The sequence below is a fragment of the Tenrec ecaudatus genome, chromosome 8 (genome assembly GCF_050624435.1).
Source record: "Tenrec ecaudatus isolate mTenEca1 chromosome 8, mTenEca1.hap1, whole genome shotgun sequence".
NCBI lineage: Eukaryota > Metazoa > Chordata > Mammalia > Afrosoricida > Tenrecidae > Tenrec > Tenrec ecaudatus.
In genome coordinates this window covers 3,635,428-3,659,308 of record NC_134537.1, presented here as the reverse complement: position 1 = coordinate 3,659,308, position 23,881 = coordinate 3,635,428, and the positions used below count along the sequence as shown (strand labels likewise).

Below are 23,881 nucleotides of genomic sequence, written 5' to 3'. Positions count from 1 at the left end.
AGGTTCACCTTCGTCTCTGGAAGCCGAGTATCTGCCCTGGCAAACAGCACGTGCTCCGTGAATGCATACACCCAGCGCCTCCCCTCACGCCGCACCCCCATTTGACAGGTGACTCCTGGAGACGGACAGGTTAGTAAGCTCGCCCATCTGACCTCCCGGTGTTAACCCACCTGCTGTAACAGTCTCCGAGGTGCCCAGCGCTTTCTCTAAACGCCTCCAAGAGCTCCGCCCTCTCTCCGGGCTCCAGCTGGTGCTCGGCCATCAGGGCGGCTCTCACGAGCAGGTGTGCCTCACTGAGAAGGTGGATGCAGCTCTGGGTCTTCACAGTCTTGTAGGGGTTGCTGTAGTCGACCTAGGACCGAGAGAATGAGCAGCCGGTGTTGCTGAAGAAAGATTCCCCAAGCGTTTCCCAGTTTGCAACAATACCTGCAGATTGCATTGGTCAGTGTTTGGACATAGGAAATACGGGAGATAAACAACTACGAGGCTATTTATCATTACTACAGGGCCTGGCTGGAGTATCTCCCCCACAGCCTGTGAGTTGGTTATTGTGATTGTATATGTGACCATATTAAACAGTGCGGATCTCTGCCCACGAGCCTTCTGAAGCCCCTCAGTAAGAGAGAGGGTGGGAGAGTGCGTAAGAGTATGAAATAAGGGTGCATGCCTGTGTGGAAGGAGCAAACGAGGGACCCTGTGGGCTCAGGTGAATCCAATCTGTGTGGGGACTAGACAGATGTTCTTCCTGCTATTCGTGTTTTCGCTACTTTTCTGCAAGTCGGAAACCGTTTGGAAAATTGACAAGAGTGGACAGCTGTCAGGCTTGGAGTAAGAATGCCCCCTCTGGGCCCGACCCACAGAAACATGCTGCTGAGACGCCCTGGGACGACTGCGGAGACCTCGGAGAGGAGAGTGATGGGGAGAGATGATTGAAGAGCCCCTGTGGCCAGCCCAATTCATGATTCTATTGGCTCGAATTAAAGGCTGAAGGTTGAAGGCTACTTATACGTAGAAGGGCAGTCAATCCCTTTAGGTGGGTGGGTATGAATAAGAGAATCGAATCGTCTCTGGGAGAAAGGGGTACCTAGAGGCTCCTCAGCGGCCAGGGTGGGGAAGCAGATGGTGGAGAAAGATTCACACTGCCCTTTCTGACGGCATCTGGGAGCTCATTGGCTGGGTATTTCCGGAGGTGTGAGGATTAGAAACCGGTTTCTGGTCCTGGGTTCCCCCTGTCATGGCTGAGCTCAGGGAAGGAAAAGTTTGGAAGGAGTACCATTTCTCTGTAGAGCTGCACCGGTGACACCGTGTTCACAATATATAAATTCCACCCGGCCTCGGCCACAGGAGCAGCTTTGGGCTTAACACTGTTGTCTTTTCTGGAACTACATGTGAAAAACAAAGGAAAAGAATTGTTTTAGATAAGGCATACTCTCTATGATAAGGCATACTCTCTATGATAAGGCATATTTTTAATAAATGGCAGTTTTAAATGGCAAAAGGTGGATACCCTGCAATTCAATGATGAAATCATTGACATTGCAGATTCCCTTCAGAGAATCCTATTTTCAAAACATTAGGTTCCTGATATTCCTTAGTCTAGACCAGTAGTTCTCAACCTTCCTAATGCCTCAACCCTTTAATACAGTTCCCTATGTTGTGGTGACCCCATCTGTGGGCGTGTCTGCATGTGGGCAGAGCCGCCTGGAGACAGACAGAGGAGCGGTGTCTCAGTTCCTAAGACCATCGGAAACATGGTCTTAGGTGACCCCTGTGAAAGGGTCATTGGCTCTCCAAAGGGTTGTAACCACAGGTTGATAACCGCTGGTCTAGAGTAAAAATCACTCGTCCACCACTTTATCTAGCTGAGCCCTTCAAAGTACACATGGACATGTGGTCTTAAGAGAAATATGAAAATAAGTTGCTTAGGACGGAGAAAGAAATCCTTAGGACTAACATATTCAGTACTCTATAATTCTCATGTACTAATAAATGAATTACTTCTGATTCAGTCTGGAAGTCTTAAATGTTCTTTTAAGAACTTAAGTTCTTAACTTAAGTCCAAAGTTAAGAACCAGGACCTCTGCAGGAGGCCCACATGCTCTGTGGCACAGAACTAAACCAAAGCTCCAGCCAAGAAACACCGCAAATGGGGAAGTATACAAAACACTAAATTAGCTGCTGGGAAATTACGGACACCACATATAACCTGGCATCTGCTTGACGAACTACCTCGCTTGGCCTTTCACTGTGTGATGGGCTTCCTGTAGTCGAGAATCTCTTATTGAAATGACAACCCTGACCAAACGAATTCCCACACCAATGAGCATTTCTTCTTCAAACCATCTTGAAAAAAAGCAAGTGTGCGGGTGACGCCTTGCTTTTTCCTCTCACCCCAAACCTAAGAGGATCGGGGTCTCCCCGCACTGGAAGGGCCCAGTTACCAAGTCAGCCTCCGGTTATGCCTGCTGGCGAGCGCAAGCACGGGCCCGATTCCGGAGAAGGAAAACGATGCAAAGGCTGGCATCACGATGAAAACCGGCATCTGGCTCAAACTACACTGTGAGCCTCTCTGCCTGCACGCTTCTTTCCCGGTGATGCTCTACTTAGAAAAGGGTGCAGACGAGGCTGCAGTGTGGGCAGGCAGTGTCAAAATGAAACAGGGCTGGTCTGGAGTCGAGCATTCTATGTGATCTGAAGGCAGAGAGCCCAAGAGATAACCGGAGATTAATGGACCCCCCAAGAAAAGGTGGGGGGGTTATTCCATTTAATGGTAGACCAGCACATGTCTAATGACCACTGTTTGTTCTAAGATTAGAAGCGCACTGTTTCTTTCGAAATACCAGAAAATACTCTCTGGGCAAAACTGCACCCCAGCAAAGGTCGCAGGAACACAGAGAAGGAAGGACCTTATTAAGCGGCTTCTTCCCTGCCCAGCATACAGACAGCAGGGCCTTGAACATCTGCAGTGATGTATCGCTGGGTTTACTGAGTGCAACTTCTGTTGTAAAACAAATGAGCTTGCCTCATCCTGAAACTGGTTTATAATTAACCCTCTCCCGGCTGCCTCCAGGTGGACCGCGAGGGCCGTTGGAGAGGGCGGCACTGGAATCTAAACACGACTGAGGCACATGGACAATGGGAGCAACTGTGGCACACGTGGCCGGGTGCGAGGATGCTCACAGGAGCCTCCTGGGTGACTGTCTCTGTTCTGGGATGGCCGCCGGGTCTGCCTTGGTCAGGAGTACGACGTGGTTGTCAAAGTGGCAGAGGGCCTTCAGGCCGATGAAGAGCTGTATTCTCAGGGCACAGACATCCAAGCTGACGGGTGGGCACGCCTAGTTGGGGTAGGGGAGGATCACAAGGTCAGCCAAGAAATACAGTTGACTATGTAGCACGCACTCTGCCACAGAAAGCTAGGCAAATTAGCATTTCTGAGACTTTTAAGGACAAAACCCAACACACTTAAGAAAACGAGGCAAGGTGTCGGGAACGGAGCGTGGGGGTGGGGAACGTCAGGTCTAAGACCCCCCTCACTGCCACCCAGTCATTTCTGACTCCCAGTGACCCTGCAGGACACACAGAGCGGCCCCGTGAGTGTGCGAGACTGGCACATTTTCCAGGTGAGGACAGCTGCCTCTTTCTCCCTCGGAGCAGCAGGCGGTTTTGAACTGCTGGTCTTGTGATTAGTGTGGCCCCATGCGTGAACCACTATGCTACCATGGCTTCTCAGGGAGACGAGTAAGAGGTTACTCTCTGTCGGCTTCTATATTTTTCCTAGAGGATGAGAAAGCTTTCTTTTAAAACATGAATCTCTGAAGACGGTGCCGCGGTTTGTGTTTCATGCTGAAAGACACGGGGAAGCCGTGACTCCAGCGACTGCAGCTAACGGGAGACACGGTCTGGTCAGCCACTGACAGCTGCAGGAGCCACGCCAAGTCCCTGAGAATCAGCCCACTGCCAGCCATGCCAGCATCGCTGGGGGCACCTCAAGCAAGCTCATCAAGGGGGGCTGCTTTCTTTATTTCATCATTACTGCTGAACAATGCGTTTTTTAGAAGTCACTCTAGGATTTCACACCAACTTTGGAAATGCCAAAAGAACAGAGAGACACAAACCAAGGTCACTGTCAAGGAGTCCACGCCATGTCACAGGGACCCTACAGGCCAAGGGAGAACTGCCCCTCTGAGACCCGTGCATGCACATTCCTAACAAACATTCCAACAGCTTACACCTCCGGATGTGAAGCAGGATCTGGTGAGCGCCATGCAAATGATCGGTATATTCCTGAGAACAGGAATTCAAGCTCATGAAACAAGAGTGTTTCCTCGGTACGTGGCCTGTTTGTTTTGTGGTTGAGAGCTTTGTAGGGAGTAAACATAGTACTTCTTTCTCAAAGTGAGGTTATTGATCTAGGAAACCCATTAACCCTCATACGAAGATTATGGACATGTTGGAGGTTGTGAAAGGCTTGTAAAACTAGCAAGAGAATTATAGGCCTATCTATGAATGTATAAATAAATCATTTTTAATGAATTTTATTTCAATTTTGTGCTCGTGAATATATCGATCTGGTTGGGTTTGGTAATAGCTCCATACAATTGCTGCTTACATTTTTATTATAAAAAACAACAGCCCAAAAGCCTACAACATCGTCTTAATCATAACAGAAATGCCAGAGGCTAAACCAGTATGTCACAGAAATATAATTAAAACCAAAAATAAACAAATACACAGTCAAAATACAAAGTATTGTCTCATGTACTTTGGACAATACATAGTCACTGTACCAAAAAGAACTAGTCAATATTTAACCATGTCAAGAGGTAGCATAAAAGCATGAACCAATGCTGCTGAAGGAAGAAGTTCAAGGTGCACTGAAAGCATTGGCCAAGCACAAGGTTCTCGGAATCGATGGGATACCATTCGAATTGTGCCAGCAAGCTGAGGAAGCTCGGGAAGCACTCACTCGTCTATGCCAGGAAATTTGGAAGACAGCTACTTGGCCAACTGACTAGAAGAGATCCATATTTATACCCAATCCAAAGAGGAGCCGGCAAGCACATAAATTACAGAACACTACTGTTTAAATTATATCCAAGTAAAGTTTTGCTGAAGGTCGTCCAACCAGAGGTGCAGCACTACATTGACAAGAGAGCCGCCAGCGGTTCAGGTTGGATTCAGAAGAGGACGTGGAACAAGGGGTATGTAGATTGCTGATATGCCAGATGGATCTTGGCTGAAAGCAGAGAATCCCAGAAAGATATCTACTTGTGTTTCATTGACTATGCAAAGAAATAGTCAAAGGGCTGTGTGGATCTTAACAAACTATGGACAGCCTTGAGAAGAATGGGGATCCAAGAACACTTCATTGTGCTCACATATGGAGCAAGCATCAGTGGTGTGAATGGAACAAAGGTGTGTGAGTCAGGGTTGCATCCTCTCACTCTTATTCAAACTCTACAGTGAGCAAACAATCAGAGAAGCTGAATTATAGGGAAAAGAATTCGGCATCAATATTAGAGGAAGGCTTACTAACAACCTGTGATATGGAGATGACACAATCTAGCTTGCTGAAAGTGAAGAGATCAAGGATTTCAGCCCTCGGGATGGATCACAACTCCATGTAAAGAAGACCCAAATCCTCACAACTAGACCAATAGGTAACATCATCATAAATGGAGAAAAGATGGAATCAATAAAAAACTTTTGGCTGCTTTAGATGTACAATCAAAGCACATCAAAGCAGCAGTCAAAAGATCAAATGATTCACGGTATTGGGTAAATCTCTGGCACAAGAAGCCTTCTTTAAAGAGGATGTTACTTTGAGGATTCATGACTCAGGTATACCTGACCCAAGCTATGGTATTTTCAATGGCCTCCTATGCATGTGAACGTTGGACAATGAATAAGGAAGACAAAGGAAAATCAATACCTTTGAACTATGCTGCGGTGACCAATACTGAATGTACCACTGCCTGCCAAAAGAACATGGAGATCTGCCAGAGTGATCCTTAGAGGCAAGGCTGGTGAGACTTTGTCTCCTGTGCTTTGGACATGCGGTCGGGAGAAACCAGTCCCAAGAAGGACATAATGCTTGGTAAGGGAGAGCAGCACACTCTTGACAAAGTGGATCGGCAGGGCGGCTGCAGCAACGGGCTCAAACAGTGTGCGGAACAGGCGCAGGAGTGGGCAGTGTTTCCCTCTGTACACAGGACCGCTGTGAGCTGGAACTGCCGAGAGCACTGTGCCCCATCGGGCTGCCACCGATAGTAGGCATAGACATGCTCAAAATTACGGGCTTTCTTCTGCTGGCAATTCCCGTCGTTGTTTTCATTGCTGTGAGTATTCTTGTCATTGCTGACTTTGTCAAACTTCCTGATGTTTTAGCTACACTGTTGGGGTTAGTGGTATCTGTGAACCAGTATCTTTTACGAGAAGGTAGTAGTAACTAAAAGAAAGGGGAAAAAAGTGGCTCCTGTTCAGTCACCAATACTGTCACCAAACACACACTGACTAGAAATATCGTACAAGAGTTCTGTTGGGAGTATTGGTGTAAGCCAAGAAATATTCCATTTAAACCAACTTACAGTTATGTAAGTCACATGGTCTAAGACTAAAATGGATAAGAAGCATTTCTGAGGATTTTCTCGGTCTCTGTGGCAGGGCTGGGGTTGGCACTGGCACCATGCGTTACTGCACTGGCTAAGCCACCAGACCTAGCGGCACCTCTGCTTAGGTAAGCACACAATTCAACCCATAGCAAACATGCCAAAGTGGCAAAGGTTCTCTGAGGCCACACTCTGTGCATTCTTTATCAGACTTTAAAAATTAAGTGCTATCCCTGACCTCACCTTTAAATTAAAGTATAACAATGCAGCCCAAGAGTAACGACCATCACTCTTGAGTATTTTTTTTAAAAAGTTAAAAAAAACAACTGCATTCGGACCACCGGATTGCTCTGAGGAGTTCCAGAGCACACAAGTAAATTCCAAACGAAACGTGTTTTGTAGGCTCTGTGATCAGTGGATGACTGCAGGTCAGGTTCCGCAGGAAGACATCTATCGGGGTCTCATGACGTCCAATCAAATCAGTGGCTTCTCAGGGTAGTCTGCTGGCCAGTTAAATTCAAGGCTCAGAGATGAGCCAGGTGACAGTGACCATTTTGGGAGACTCCAAGGGAGTAATCTCAGCAGATATTGTTGAAAGGACACAAGGCAATCCCAGGGACTTAGTATGCTGTATTAAGAAAACTGAAAACTGCACCTGTGGAGAAAGGGCCAAAAATTCTGTCCCATCCCAACCGGGAAACAGAAATAAGTGAAGGGAGCCAGGTTTAATGAAAACACAAACCCATCAGGTGTCAGGCATCAAAGATCCAGAACTAAAAAATCTTATCAATATAAATGAGGGGGAGTACAGAGTAGAGACCCAAAGCCCATCTGTAGACAATTGCACACCCTCTTACAGAAGGGTCACAAAGAAGAGATGAGCCAGTCAGGGTGCAGGGCAGCACCAACGAAACATACAACTTTCCTCTAGTTCTTTAATACTTACCCCCTTCACTATCATGACCCCAATTCTACCTTACAAATCCAGCTAGACCAGAGCACGTACACTGGTACAGATAAGAGCTCGCAACACAGAGAATCCAGGACAGATAAACAGGACCAATAATGAGAGTAGTGATACCAGGAGGGTAAGGGGAAGGTGGGGGAGAAAGGAGGAACGGATCACAATGACCTACATAAAAGCCCCTCCCAGGGGGACGGACAACAGAAAAGTGGTTGAAGGGAGACAGCGGTTGTTGTAAGACATGAAAAAAAAATGTATAAACTGTCAAGGGCTCATGAGGGATGGGGGTGGTAGAGGGGAAAATGAGGAACTGATACCAAGGGCTCAAGTAGAAAGAAACTGTTTAGAAAATGATGATGGCAACAAATGTACAAATGTGCTTGACACAATGAATGGATGGATTGTGATAAGAGCTGTAAGAGCCCCCAATAAAATGATTTATTAAAAAGAAAAACAAACCCAGTATAGTCTACAGTTAATGTGACATCTTTCTAGTTTTAAAACTGTCTTAGTAGGTGAACTTCTCCTTTGAGAACGTGTAAGGATGCAATCAACTGTTTGCAGCAGTGTTTGATAGCCTAAATTTGGGGCTTTACCGAGATCACTTTACTGGATACTTTAAAATCCACTCTTGCTTGCATTTCCCATATGGACACGTGAACGCTGTGCTGGTGCTTTCGGCCCATACTTCACACAGGAACAGGAGTGTGCTACGAATCTAGCCTTCAATGCGTCTGATGACATGAGGGCTGAACACTGCACCTCCTCTTGTGCATGGTCAGGCTCTCTGCCATGTTACAGTCACTTTTCATTCTAAGTTCACAAGTTTGAAAACTGTTGGTCTGACTAGCTGGAACACTAGTGTGACCTTTTCATGAAGACTGCAGTGGTGTGGGCCGACGGTCCCATATGGAGAGATGCTTGCTAACTGTTCAGGACCCATGCACAGTAACAGAGTTGTCACCATCAGACTGGATTAAAGTACGGCTGTTGGTAGAAGGTGTAAAAAAAGAAAGAAAGAAAAAGTGAATAGAGACACCATGTTGAGACTGTAAGTGGTGTCACTCATCCACAGAACTGTGGAATGGCAGCGGGTTTTGCTGGATATATTTTCACTCAAAAGTATAACCCTTGGAAATAAAGCAAGTAAATTGATGTACAGAACATGATAAGAGCTGTAAGAACCCCCAAATGACTTTAAAATAAATATATTAAAATAAATTTTTTTAAATGATAATTTGCTCTCCTTCTTTTGTTCATCCTATTATCTCTGCAGGTCTATCTTGATAAGATACTCTGGATAAACAATCTGGAGGAGAAAACAATGGGACCAATGGTTCTGGGGAGACATGGGAGATGGGGAGGTGGCGGAAAGGAAGTGCAACAAGGTAGACAAGGGAAGAAGTGATCTAAATTCAGTGGCAAGGAGGATGGTAAGAAGCCTGGTAAGGCTTGATAAAGGGCAACGTAACCAAGAGGAATTACTGAAACCCAAATGAAAGCTGAGCATGATAGTGGGACTAGAGGAAAGTAAAAGGAAATAGAGGAAAGAACTAGGAGGCAAAGGGCATTTATAGGAATCTAAATACAGGCATATACATATGTAAAAAGATTTATATATGATGATAGGGAAATAGATCTATGTGCATATATTTATAGGTTTAGTATTAAGGCAGCAGATAGGCATTGGGCTTCCACTTAAGTACTTCCTCAATGCAAGAGCACTTTGTTCTATTAAACTGACATTCCATGATGCTCACCTGCCCAACACGATTGCTGAAGACAAATGTATGCATAAGTAAATGTGGTGAACAAAGCTGATGGTGTCGGGCTATCAAAAGATATAGTGTCTGGAGTCTTAAAAGGCTTGAAGGTAAGCAAGAGGCCATCTAGCTCAGTTGCCCACGTGGAAGGAGCACACCAGTCTGTGTGATCACAAGGTGTCAAAGGTATCAGGGATCAGGCATCAAAGAAAAAAATTATCCTTGAGTGCGATAGTTTATTGTGCCAGCCTGGCCGATAAACACAAGTAGGATTAACTGAAGGGCAGAGGGATAAATGGCTCAGTGAGCCTCACTTTGGTTGTTCTGTGCCTCAATTTAAAGGGGTACACTACCTGTGGGATGCCTAGCCTGTGGACTGTGTCGCTGTAAGTTGAGGTCCCTTTAAGCCCACACGATTGGAATGTTTGTCTCTGGAGCTGGGGACCGATAGTTGATGACAGTTGGGGACCTGCCTTGCTGTTTGCTGCCTGGGTATATATAGCCCAGCTCTCTCTACAGAAAGGGAATGGCAACTGGCAGCTCTCAAGCCTTAAAGGACTGCTAGTGTCCCACTGCTTTATAATTTAACTGTTATTTCTTGTATTATCTATCTGTATATAATTTAATGGTTCATTTCTTGTATTATATATCTATGTTTATAAATATATTTATATATAATTACTAGCAATCTGGTTTGTCTCTCTAGAGAACCCTGTCCAAAACATTGAGAATGAGGAGGAGTGCAGATTGGGGACCCAAGACCGATCTGTAGGCAACTGGATAACCCCTTACAGAAGGGTCAAGGGGGAGGAGACGAGCCAGCCAGGGTGCAGGTAGCAATAATGAAACATACAACTTTCTTCTAGTTCTTAAATGTTTCCTCCCCCCACTATCATGATCCTAATTCTACCTTACAAATCTGGTTAGACCAGAGGATTTATGCTGACACAGATAGGAACTGGAAACACAGAGAATCCAGGACAGATGATCCCTTCAGGACAAATGGTGAAAGAGGTGAAACCAGGAGGGTGGAGGGAAGATAGGGTAGAAAGGGGGAACCGATTAAAAGGATCTACATATAATCTCCTCCTGGGAACTGGACAACAGAAAAGTGGGTGAAGGGATACGTTGGACAGTGTAAGATATGACAAAATAATAATAAGTTATGAATTATCTAGGGTTAATGAGGGAAAAGGGAGTAGGGAAGGAGGGGGAAAAATGAGGAGCTGATACCAAGGGCTCAAGTAGAAAGCAAATGTTTCCAGAATGATGATGGCAACAAATGTACCAATGTGCTTGACACAATGGATGGATGTATGGATTGTGGAAGAGTTGTATGAACCCCCAATACAATGATTTAAAATAAATAAATAAAAATAATAAAGCAAGTAACTATTGGGGAGGGTGAGGGTGGACAAAACAAGAAAAATTGTAAACAAAACCAAGATTGGGTGATGTTTTGGAAACCACCTTGAAATTTAAGTCCTAAACCATCAATCGCAGAATGCTTACGTTTTTATACCCCCCAACACTCAAAACTCAGGTGGACAGGCGACCTTAGCATCTCTGGCTTTCCACCAGCTTTAAGCCAGGGAGCAAACTCGCGTGCGTGCGTGTGTGCGTGCCTCGGTTCCTCTTTGTTCTCAGCGTCTCCCTGGGACCGAGATGGAGTTCTAACCTTCAGGGTGGTGTCCATGTAGGGGTCGTCCTCGCGCGCAGCCGCTGCACTGCACCGCACGGTGAAGCACTGCAGGTTGTTACTGCAAAAGGAGAGAGGCAGTGAGCCAATTGGGGGTCGCCCGCAGCGGGGGGGTTCCCGCAGGCCCATGGCACACGCTGGGTCAAGCCGACAGTTGGACAGCCATGCCACCACCTACAAACGTAAAGCCAAGGCGCACCCTCTGGGGAAGCGAGGCTGCAGTTCACACGTGCGAGCCCTTAACATCATGAAATGCCAGGCCCTGCAACACACAAACGAATGTGATGCCCTGCATCTGCACAACCCAGCTGTTGGCTGCGGGAGCACGAAGCAGCAGTGCGAGAGTCAGGTAAACTACCCTGTGGTGTGTCCGTCATCAGCTCCTATGCGAAGCAGGAAATTGCTATATGATGGGGGACCCCAAAAAGCCCGGAATCCCCGCCCCCAAAGCTATATATTTGCTTTTTACAAAACAACCTTATCACCTTCAAAGTGCTCTCCATGACACTTCACACATTTGTCAAATCTGCCATTTCATTCTTGGAAACATTTTTCAAACTCATCTGTTTGGATGGCTGACAGCACCGCCCTCTTTTTTTTGTTTGTTTGTTTGTTTGTTTTTTGCTTCACCTCGTCTACATCCCCAAGTCGCTGTCCTTTCATGTCCCTCTTCATTCGTGGAAACAAAAAGAAGTTGCACAGAGCAAGGTCAGGTGCGTGGGGCAAGAGAGGCATGCTGTTTTCTTGCCCAAAATTGGCACCCTGAGATGTCTGCGTGAGCAGGTGCATTGCCGTGGTGGCAAAACCAGTTCCCTGTCTGCCACAAATCAGGCCTTTTTTGTCACACATTGTAATGCAATCTTTTCAGAACCTCTACACAGAAAGCTTGATTAACAGTCTGACCTGGTGGAACAAACTCCAAATGCACGGAGTCAACATTTGGGATCCCAAAGACAGAGATTTTTCGTCAGGGGCCCAGGATGATCACGGGTCTTATTAGGAAAGTTTTTAAACACTGGAAACCACCCTGATGAGAACCCCGGCTCCTTCAGTTAAGGGGCTCTATGTTTTGGTTTCCCCCCATCACAACCATGCACCTGCTCATTTTCCAAGGGTAGCAAGGGTTTTTCTACAAGAATTTTGCAGGTACACTGTATCGATAGCCCTGATCCAAGGCTCCCAGACTGCCTTTTGTTGCCAAAACTCAGAGAAGATTCCAGAGGAACATGAGCGGAGTCCCCTGGGGAGGCGGAAGCAGCCTGTTTGACATGGTGCCGATTGCAGAGCACGGGATTCTCTGGGCGACGGCCCGGGAGAGAAGGCTCACTGAATGCAAACAGAGGGCATGGGAAGGCATCAGCCTCACACTTGGGTATTTCTGCTCACCGAAGATTCCAGGAGTCGCAGCAGTACTTTCTGAATTCGCTCTCATATAATATCGCACACAAAACAGTCTGTGATGCTCTGCTGGCCACCTCGGTGCGGTGTTGTTCTTTACTGTGCTGTTGGGTTTCCCAGGTGTGACATGCAGGAGAGTGGATGCGTAACGATATAATGGATGCATGGGGTATAGGGAATACAGGGGTGGGGTGAGGAGTTAGGGAGGGAGAGGGGGTTTCGGGAGTAAATAATGAAGGTGGGAGGGGAGGAAGCACCACAATGGAGTGTGATTGCATCACTAGTGTCAAAGGTGATTTAACCGTGGGGGTGGGGATGCTCTAAAACGGATGTGGTAATGAATGATTGTACAATTCTCCTTGACATAATTGAACTATGGAATTGTATGATCTGTAAATGATGCGCCAATTAAACTGTTGAGGGTCAAAAGAGAGTCTGTAATTTTCAAAGGCTTGAGCAACCTACAGTCTTAGCACCACTGCTGTGCTCTTTAGCTTCTTCACATTTCAGGAAGCCAGCCCAGCACCCAACACTGCCACCGGGAAGCCGAGGTCTCTCCACGTGGCTCACCGGGCCATCCACGGGCTCTCTGCACCAGGGGCAAGGAGAGCACCAGCACCAGGGGCAGGTGTTCACGATCCAGAGCGCAGGGTGGTGGGTGCAGCGTGCTGGGGATTCTGCTATGATGAAAGGGAGGGGAGAGAAGCCTAATGCTCCCGACAAAGCTGGATCACACCTGTGTGTGTACGTCTTCCCACTGTGAAGCTCTTCTCGCCCACTCATGGCCAGCATTCTCACTAGCTTTCAGGCCTCCCTTCAAACACAACCTGTGACCTCTGACTCAGCCAGAAGGTATTTCCACAACACTGGCCACAAAGGGAGTGTTTCTGCCGTGCGCATGTGCGTGTGTGTGTGTGTGCGTGCGTGTGTGTGTGTGTGTGTGTGTGTGTGTCTTTGGTCCTCTCTCCCGTTGTGGCATCTGCAAACAGATGGCCTAGTTTATTCATGGTCAGCTGGCTTCATTGACAGTTCAGTGCTGGAACATGATTTCAGGTCCAAAGAAACAAACCAGGAAAGAAAACCCAAAGCAATACTGACTGGTGATGTGAAAACCAAAGACGTAAGACCCCTGCTCTCAGGAGCCCGTGTCTGTATATGACAGGATGACCTCAGGCACTAAGTAGCCACAGGTGTACGGCCAATCCCAGTCTCACCTCCGGTCATCAGGTCAGGTCCTACCTCTCTGCCAGGCACGAGTATTCTGATCACTGTCTGTCAGGCTCTTCCCAAGGTCTACGCTAGCATGGTCTACTATGGTTTTTAAAAACTCACTGCCATCAAATTGATTTGTTTCTAGTGACCAAACCCCGAGGGCAGGTTTGAACTTCCCCGTGGATTTCTGAGACGTTAACTCTTTACAGGAATTGAAGTCTCATCTTTTTTCCAGAGGAGCTGCTGGTGGCTTCAAACTGCTGACCTTGTGGTTAGCAGCCTGAGATAGTTAAGGTTTATTGTGCCAACCTGGTCGATAAACACATGTGGGAATAATTGAAGGACAGAGGGATAAATGGCTTGGTGAGTCTCGCCTTTCTGGTTCTCGGGTCTCTTGCTCTCTGATGGTCAGACCAGGGTGCAGCTGCCGTAGCTAGTTCCCTGCTTCAGCTGGCAAGGCTCACTTCCTGCTAGACATCCCTGAGAAGCCACATGGACCTACCCCGATGCAGCCCTGGGTGCTGGAGCAGCCATGTGGAGTCCCCTGCCAGCGCTGAGATGCTTACACATTCACTGACTCAGCTTCCCCCTGCATTCGGCGTCATTGCATGTATTTTGTGAGATGGAGGAGGGCTTTGTGGATTGGTGTTGGACATATGGGTTAATGTGGGACTTGTGGGTTTGGGCAGCACTGGGTTGGGATGTTTTCTTGACGTGTACTTAACCTTTATATAAAACTCTTACACACGAGTTTCTGTGGATTTGCTTCTCTAAAGACTCAGACCGACACACACTGACTGTGGGGATGATTGTACAGCTCTCTTCTGGGTGTCACTGGACTACTGAACTGTACTATGTGTGAAGTATATGCCAATGACACGTTTCTTTTTAAGTTTACCTAAAACTTCCCCCACCCCCTACCCAACCCCCCCCAAAAAAGAAAGCTGAACAGACCCCCCCCACGATGGGACCCCTGACTTCATTAGCATTCCCAAGGGAATCCTTCCCCTAGACAACATCTTTACAAGGAGCCTCATCAAATCGATGAATACAGAACAAACAGCTTCCTAAGCAGCTATGGGCCATCTAGAGACAAGTACTTTACAGTGCTGCATATTTGGGTCCCTCAAGTCTTCCTCAAAGATTTGAGCAGCAACTTGAGAATTCTCACACACACACGGCCAGAACACCAGCGGCAAGCGGCAAAGTGGCGGTACCTTGTGATGACGTGCAGGAATTGCGGCGTGAGCACAGCCTGCTGAGACTTCTCGGGATACTGATAGACTGACAGCAACTCGACGGACCTGACCACCATGTAGAGATAGCCCATGTGAGGTAACGAGAAAAAACAGAAGAGACTCAGCAACCCTGTCGCCTCAGCTGGATTTCTTCCATTGGAAGTAAGAGAACCTGCATTCAGAAAGGAGAGAAATTAAAACACGTCGGAAAACAGTAAGCTAAGGGAAATCAATCCATAGTGGGCCTTTTCTACGTAAACTGAGTGGGAAATGGGAAGCTGCTCGTTATGGAAGAAACCCGGCAATAAATGAACAGGGGCAGGGGTACATCACTGGATACCACGCAGCAGCTCCCAATACATCAGCAGGTCTAGGTGTGAAGAGACACCAGTGACTGCAAACATCACGAAAGGGAGGCCAGCCCTGTGCGCCTTCAAGCAGGACTGACCACCACGTAAAGTCATAAACAAAACAAGAACCAGTGAGAACAGGCCTGGTCACAGATTTATACCAAGACTGCAAATAAAAGCAGAAGACAGGAGACATTTTCAGAATACATGGGACTCGTTGAATACAGCTACAGGAGTGTGGGGGTGTCGTGGGACGCCTTGGGCTACTAACTGCAAGGTTGGCATTTGGAAACCACCAGCCGCTGAGGGAGAAAGACGAGGCTTTCTAGTCCCGTAGAGTTACAGTCCCCTCCTCCCCAGAAGAAGGCAACACGGAGGACAGGGAGAGTAGCAGGTCTGTCTGGACCACACAAGAGAGAACTAAGAGAGAGGGAGAGAGAGAGAACTTCATCATGGTCCACCAAGCCCCACGGACGACATCCCTGCTCGGAGCAGGCAATGCACAGAGGACCGCAGGCCCAGCCCCACCACGAGGCCTCACTGACCCACAGCGCTATTGGGGACAGCACTGAGGACGCTCTGGAGAAAGTGCGCCTGGTCTGCCCCACGCACAGCGGAGTGAAACGCGAAGGGAAAGCAACAGGGCAGCAAGGGGAGCAAAGTAACCAAGTCCCCGAGGTATCCTGAAAACAGACTTCTGACTCCGGGGACAGGGCTTGGCACTTCATCAGACTTGATCGGAAAACACTCAGAAGGGTCAGCAGACAGAGCTGGAACTATCTATTGGGATTTTTTGGGGGGGGTGGGGGGATTTGTTTAGTTGACTTTTGTTTTTGTCTTGTTTGTTTTCTTTTTTTTTTTCACTTCTCCTTATATCTATCTGTATAAGATGGGCAGGACGAACAATCCCAAGGAGGTGAAAGTTAAGGGACCAGAGGATCCAGTGTGGGCATGGGAGAGGAGAGAGCATGGAGGGGGAGCGAGGAGCCAGCAAACTCAGGGATAAGGGAACAACAAGAGATCTGAAATTTATGGCAAGGGGGGCATAGAATGCCTGGTGGGGTTTAAACAAGTGCAATGTATTTGAGAGGAATTACTGAATGACGAATAGAGGGTGAGCATGATAGTGGGATAGGAGGAAGGTGAAAGGAAATAGAGGAAAGAAGTAGGAGGCAAAAGCTATTTATAGAGGTCTAAATACAGGCATGTATACATGTAAACATATTAATTTACAACGAAAGGGATAAAGGTCAATGCACATAGAGTTATATGTTAAGTATTAAGATAGAAGATGGACTCTGGGCCTCCACTCAAGGTGTCTCTAAACACAAGAACACTTTGTGCTAACAACCTGGTACTCTGTGATAACTCTCCTTCCCAACACGATCATTGAAGACAAAATGGGTGCATAGCAAACATGATGAAGAAAGTGGATGGTGCCCAGCTATCAAAAGATAGGCCATCTGGAGTCTTAAAGGCTTGAAATTAAACAAGCAGCCATGCAGGAAAGCAAATAATCCCACATGGAAGAAGCACCCCAGCCTGTGTGATCATGAGATGTCATTGGGATCAGGTATCAGCTGTCAAAAGAGCCCAAAGAATTATATGGATGTGAATGACGGGGGTTGGAGTGGAGCCCCAAAGCCCATCTGTAGACAAGTGGACATCCCCCACAGAAGGGTCACAAGGAAGGGACAATTCAATCATGGGTGTAGTCTAGCACCAATGAAATAATAATAACAATATATAACTGATAAAGGATTCATGAAGGTATAAGGGTGGGGCAGGAGGGGAAAGATGAGCTGATACCAAGGGTTCAAGTAGAAACAAAGTGTTTGGAGATGATAATGGCAACCTATGTGCAAATATGCTTGATACAATAGACTATGGAATGTTATAAGAGTTGTAAGGGTCTATAATAAAATGATTTTAAAAACCCAGAGATACAGTCTTGGAAACTCATGGGGGTCATTCTACCCTGTCCTACAGGGTCGCTGCCAGTCAGCATCAGCTCGACAGCGCCGAGTGACTACCTCAACAAGTCATAGGTATGAAAAAGAGAACATTTCTTGTATGCTTTTTGGGGTGTGATTCTTCAAAATCTTGTGTATGCTTAAATCACGAAAAGATACGTGTTTTAAAAGGAGCCGGCCACAGACAACTGCGTCAAACTAAGACGCATCAGATATGACCGGAAGCATCAATGGGAGTATTCACAGGTTTGACGTTCACGCCCATTACATTCATCCTGAGCCTGGAGTCCGGGCTGTCTGGGTCTCTCAGGACCCTCACTGGAAAATCTGGCAGCTGATGTCATCCCTTGCTGGCCTACTGGCACCGCTTCCAATTGGTCCCTCGATTGATTCACTCTAGGTCCCTTGTTTGCAGCTACTGGAGCGATCTTCATCAAAAAGCAAACTAGATCAGGTCATGACCCTCTCACTGACCAAACCCCAAAGGATACATACGCTAACTTGTTCATGTATCCCTTTCCTTACACACACACACACACACACACACACACACAGTAGCACCATCTCTACCCATATCACCCACCTTCTACACACACACACACACACACTGAGCTAAAAAAAAAATTCATGGCTCACCAGTCAATGCCCGCCCACAGCGACAGAGATACAGTCAACTCATTCGCCCCATAATCCCACTCTGGAGGGCGTTCCATGCTCTCCTCCCGAACAGGATGAAGGGGAGCTCAGGTGTCCACTCTAGCAGAAGGTGCGAAGCAGGCCATCACCTTTGTTTCTTCAGTGGGATGGTGATGAAAGACAAACACCACACTTCCATTCGGGTCACTCCTCCATGTGAGAGCCATGTGGGGAACAGAGAGAAATCCCAGGACCGCTGGAGGTGGCCCACATTCACGCACATTGTCTGAAGTGGAGGAGGCCCCGATCAGAGGCACTAGAGGATGCAGCAGGGAGATCCTGGGATGGCACAGAAGAGCTAGGGCTGGGTCAGAGGTGGAGGCAAGGAGACAGTGAGATGGAGTGATGTAAGGTCCATGAGACTGTGGGACAGGGGAGCAGGCCTTTTCTGGCCCCCAGGGGCAGAAGTCAAGGGCCGTGTGGGCTGAGAGGCTGAGGATCGAAGAGCACTTGGCTGCTGGCTGAAGGGAAGCATGGATGGGGGCCAATGGCTTTATCCTTACTATTTACTGATCCTGGCTGTGGCAGCTTGTCAACTTCCCCAATGATCCTCCCTAATCTTGACAGCTGTCTATGAGCCCTGCGCAGCCACTGCAAGGAACTATCTGACCCAGCACAGCAGCAAAGGCGCCGTGGGTGGAAGGTGGTGTTGGAGAGAAAGAAAGATGGAAGGTGGAGGCATGTCTGACCTCGGCCTCTTGTCAACAGGAAAGCCCGAGAAGGTCTCAGGTACAGCCTCCCTATGCTTCATCCGCAGTGACCCTACGGGACAGCAAAGAGCTGTCCCTGCCAGTTCCCAAGAGTGGGAATAGAAAGCCTCCTCTTTCGAAGTAACTGATGGCTTTGAACTGCTCAACTTAATGGCTCCAGATCCACAACACCACTGTATAACCCACTACACCCACCAGCGCTCCTTGACACCACACACATACACACATACACACACACACAGAGTTTAACATCTTGAAACTCCGTAGGGTCTTCCTACTGCTCTTCGTATAAAGACCTATGGAGCCCTGTACAGAGAGGGGCCTGGTCTGACCTTCAGCCTGGAAGCTCCTCACCTTCCTCTCTCTCCGCTCGCTCCAGTCTGTCTTCGCTCAGTTCCTCACACAGAATATGGTCCTTCCACTGCTTCCTCCCCATCTCCTTCGCCCCAACCCCCAGCCAGCCCTTCTTCACCTCCACTTGGTCAAGAACCCATTCTTCCCCAACACCACAGTGAAGCCCGGACCTTCTGTCCCGTGCCCAGCAGTTTCCTTTCTCCACGGCACACGAGTGTGGACTTAGATACCTTGGTATGGTCACCCAGGGATGGCCTTCCTGCCCTTGTTCTAGAGCAGCAGTTCTCAACCTGAGGGTCACCACCCCTTTGGGGGTACAACGACCCTTTCGCAGGGGTCACCTAATTCATCACAGTAGCAAAATGACAGTGATGAAGTAGCAACGAAAATAATTTTATGGATGGGGGTCACCACAACGTGAGGAACTGTTTTAAAGGGTTGTGGCATTAAGAAGGTTGAGAACCACTGCTCTAGACAGTAAGCTCTCTTGGCTTATTATCACTTCCCTGGTACCCAGCATAGCTCTTAAAATCACAGGTACTGATAACTGTTTTAAAAAAAAGATCTAAGTGGGCATAAACACATCTCATCAGGAAATGCCTACCCTTCTCTAAGCAGTATCCACAGGCGTTCAGCAAGACAGGCTAGTGCCTGAGCCCATTCTCAGTCATAACTGTTCCATAGGCTGCGGGCGACCTTTTAAAAATCGGGCCCCCTGGGCCCCCTGACTGCGCAGTTCAGTCAGAATCTCTAGCAGGTAGCGTGTGGACAGCAGTGTTTTGAAGAGCGCCCAGTGTGCAGCAGGGCGGAGATCCACTGCTTTAAGGACAGTCAGTTGACACTTTCCACCTTGCTCACGAGGCCATCACAAGACGATCCCAGAACCCCCAGTGGGAGCTCACTCGGCCACAACGGATTTCCCTTATCGAGTCTAATGGCCCTTCGAAAAAGGAGAGGCAGTCTGAGTGCCAGACAGTCTCCCACGATCCCCCGACTTCTGTTTCCGGTGCCCGCAGTGCACTTGCTGAGGTACCTGTCCAGTGGCCGAAGGGAGACTCAGTGCAGGGACCAAACCCGCTGCCCCTAGGGGTCTGCCTCGTCACCTCCCGGCCCGCAGCCCCGGCGGACGTGCCTGCTTGGTACACGGGCAGCAGCTGGAGTGAATGCAGCTTGATGTCATCAGGCGAGACGTACGAGGAAATGTCCGGCGTGAAGCGTCTGTGGGTTGAACAAAGGGTGAAGATGAGCTCGGATTTCCATGGACTTTCAAGAGGTACACACAGAGTACACGCCGGTGGTGGAAAGCTTCCTCATACCTGTACAGCAGGTGCTGAACATGGAAGTACTTTGTCTTCGCATCGGCTAATCCCGTCGACTCCAGCGTCACACACAGCCCGGACTGCCGGCTCTTGTCACCAAGCAGCTCCGTGGGCTTCTGGCACATCACGAAATCATCCGACTCGATCTGGGAAGGGTCACTGCTGGAGGCTTAACAAACAAGAGGCTCAGTCGGACCGTGTCACGCATGATCGCTGGAATGAAAACTAGCCACGGCGCCCTCCATCGATGAAATAAGCACGAGGGCCTGGTACTTACTTACACACACTCTCTCCTTCGTCTGAGAGTTACAAGGAACCACGGTTTGGAGAAATCTTCATTTCTCAAATTTCTCACCTTCTCTTTGCATTCCATCCATAAAGTGCAAAAGGCTATGGATGATGGTGATGGTTTGTCCATGAGGAAAATGAAGCTCGGAGGTGGGGTTAACGGACAAAATAGTGTGCAGAATCGCATTGACATGCTACATAATGAGCTCTGCGGCCCCAGAGAATTAACCCAAATCCTGTGTTACCAGAATAATAAGCCAATCGACAATAAAGCTTGAACCCAAAACCCAAACTCGCTGCTGTTGGATCAAGGACAACTCATTGCGACCAACCCCTGTAAGACACAGCAAAGCTTGAAACCGCTAGGCTTCCAGGGCTGTTACTCTTCTACAGGAGAGCTGAGCCTCATCTTTCTCTGGAGGAGCAGCTGGTGGCTTTGAACTGCTGACCTATGGTTAGCCGCCCAAAGAAGCAACCCACTCTGCCATCAGGGCTTAGCACCCTGTTTTCAGGGGAGCGCCTCAAAGACTGTCAGCACTTAGGATTTTCTCGACACGTACCAAAGAGAGCAAGTGAAACTCATCACTTACCTTCCTCTGCCCGTTTCCTTGGACTGCCGCTGGTCCTCGGTGGACGGTGATTGATGCTCCCACCATTTTGTGGGTCTGACTCCAGTTTCAGGACCAAGACTTCTAAATCTGACATGACAGCGACATACCCAACACAAAAAGAAATCTCTAGAGGAGTGATATTACCTATGTGTATAATTAATGAACGTTCAAAGTCCAATATGGAGAAGTCCTCATTAACCGGCCGATAAGTCAGGCAGAATAAGACCAGCTTATCCGTGCAGCCAACGAGCAGGTCGCCACTCACAGGGCAACAGGAAACGCACAAGGGGGCCTCGGAGAGCGGCATCTCAATGATGGACATCTGGTCCCTGAAGGTCTCACTGAAAGGCGCCTCCCGATGGTGCCCGACCATTCGGATGCACATGCGAGAGTCTTCGGTCCTCTTGCTCCTCCAGTTCACATACGCGCGGAGAAACGTGGCTTTGTTTTTCTCCTCGATTGCCACCAAATAGTCTCCTGCAGAGGAAATGAGATCACCATGAGAACTTACAAGTTGAGCTGTGCTGGCCAAACCCGACTGACTGCCCAGGATACAGCTGAACTGGTCCTGTGGGTTTCTGGAGCCCTGTGGCAGTCACCTAATCTGGTGTCCATTTAAGGACTAAGAGTGTCGGGTGGAGTCTAGGCTGTCAATCTGGAGAGAGCCAATGAGACTTCTGTGGGCAGGGCCTTCTCCTGAGAATTCTGGGAAATCTGATACTTACTTCTTGGAGGCTGAAGACACCTCTCTCTCTGCTACTCCCTGGGAGACACTGCAGAAGACAAGCCACATGGACACAACCAGACCTCTGAAGCCAGAGAAGCCACAGAGAGACCCCTGCCAGCGCTGAGATGTTTCCAGTGACCCTGGATCCAAAGACTTTCCACCCACTGGCCTGTGATCGTCTGCATTCAGCATCATTGCATGTGGTTCGTGAGTCTGAGGAGGACTTTTTGGACTGCTTGGACATATGGGTTAATGTCGGCCTGATGGACTTGATCTGGGATGTTTTCTGAATGTTTAATTGCTCTTGTATATAAATCTTTTTCTTATACACATGTGTGTCCATGGATTTGTTTCTCTAGTCTACCCAGACTGACACAAGCTGCAAATCCGTAAGGGAGCAGAAAGCCTCGTTTTGCTCCCATGGAGGGGCTGACGGTCCCTGTGGTGAGTAGCCCAACACGGAGCCACCAGGTGCTGCCAGGTGTTAATGAACGCCCCCATGAATGGTCCAAGGAAAGATGGAACAAAAGAAAACTCAAAGCCACAGGATCTCAGTGCTAGTGTCTTAACGCATTAGGTTCTGAAATACAATATAACCCCATTTTAGTGTTTTTGAATCACCTATTAATTATTCATGTGGCTTTTCTTTAAAATTTTACATGTTATTCTTTAAATGAGCTCTAAGTGTTTTCTATGGTCCCACCTCTATAGGTCCAGCGATGTTCTCCTGACACAATTTTGGTGGGATTACAACAAACAGGGAAGGGGTGGGGGGATTTAGACTCCTGGGGAGACCACGTGGGTCGGAGAAGAATGGTGGTCCCGTAATCAACAGATGAACGTTCAGAAGACCCTTAGGTCTTTCTTCTGAGGAACCTGCCTAAGGAGACTCAAACCTCCAACCTTTGGTTAGCAGCAGATCTATTACTGTGACTGGTTACAATGAAGGACAAATGAAGGTCTCTTCTGGGGCAGCACAATCTGTACTTGAACTCACTTCCTTCCCATAAAAGTCGTGCCTTCAGGTTGACTCAGAAAAAGGGATTCCAAATGTACGTATTACAGGAAACGTACACCCAGGTAGATTTCCCCTGATGTTGGTTGCACTTGGTGACGTGCACTTGCTGTGAGAAGTCACGGTGATACATAAGGAGCACTGATCCATGCAGTGCCCCGCTGCCTCTCTGGGCTCACAGAAACAGAGAAGGAAGCAGGTGTCTCATCTGCCTTTAGTTTTATACCAAGATGGAACTGCACTTCGTTTATCTGTCTGCAAACATGTAAAAAGGATCAACACATCTTTCCACGCGTGCTCTTGGCCTCTGCAGTTTGGACAAGTGTCACAGTGTTGTTCTCAGCACCGCCAATAAATGCCCACAGGCACTCCACTCTGCCAGGGCAGAAAGCCTCACTCTAACCAAGCAAGCCAAGCCCCTGACCTCGCCAGTCAGTGCCTGCAGGCAACCTGTTCCTCAAACAGCAAGCCCCCGCCTAAAGACAGGGTTGACTTTCTCAATCCGTGGGCTGGGAAGCCCCCGGTCTGGTCCTGCCAGTCTCTGGTTCTGCTGCCACCATTTCTCTGCCACAGCCTCCTGCTGTCATCAGTGTCCCGGCTCTCTACTTCCCAGACCAAGGAAGATCTCAGATCTAAAGGGTATACTCCATCACTGGCTTTTCTGTCTTAATGGTAGGGAGATCACTTTTTCCATCTCTCAAATGACCCATTGAAACCTAGCTGGAGGGCAAAATTGAACAATGCCCCCTACGTCTTACGTGCATGGTCCCAACCCACAATGGGTGCGTGTACCCAATTTAGATGACTGGCAAACTAGTCAATCCTCTTGGTTGACCACACGCATCACCTATTTGCATAGTCCTCCCTGGTTAGATGGATCTTAGCTGACAGCACAGAAATGTAGCACGGTTTTAACTGGTGTTTCATTCAGGACGCAAAGGCATTCTGCACAGGAT

At 48.1% G+C, this 23,881-nt stretch overlaps 1 protein-coding gene across 3 annotated transcripts in view; it reads right to left on the bottom strand.

Moving 5' to 3' along the window:
* Nucleotides 1–23,881, bottom strand: part of HPS3 (HPS3 biogenesis of lysosomal organelles complex 2 subunit 1) — a 50,102-nt gene that overhangs the window by 21,093 nt on the left and 5,128 nt on the right. For 2 of the 3 annotated variants that reach the window (XM_075555919.1, XM_075555916.1), the window contains exons 2-9: nt 21,163–21,660; nt 20,282–20,453; nt 19,999–20,183; nt 14,862–15,054; nt 11,014–11,095; nt 3,181–3,335; nt 1,274–1,382; nt 171–352 (exon numbers count right to left, since the gene is read on the bottom strand). In XM_075555919.1, coding sequence (XP_075412034.1) covers nt 171–352; nt 1,274–1,382; nt 3,181–3,335; nt 11,014–11,095; nt 14,862–15,054; nt 19,999–20,183; nt 20,282–20,453; nt 21,163–21,660 — 1,576 coding nt within the window. The remainder of the gene's footprint in view (nt 1–170; nt 353–1,273; nt 1,383–3,180; nt 3,336–11,013; nt 11,096–14,861; nt 15,055–19,998; nt 20,184–20,281; nt 20,454–21,162; nt 21,661–23,881) is intronic. The other variant, XM_075555918.1, reaches the window with a different exon arrangement.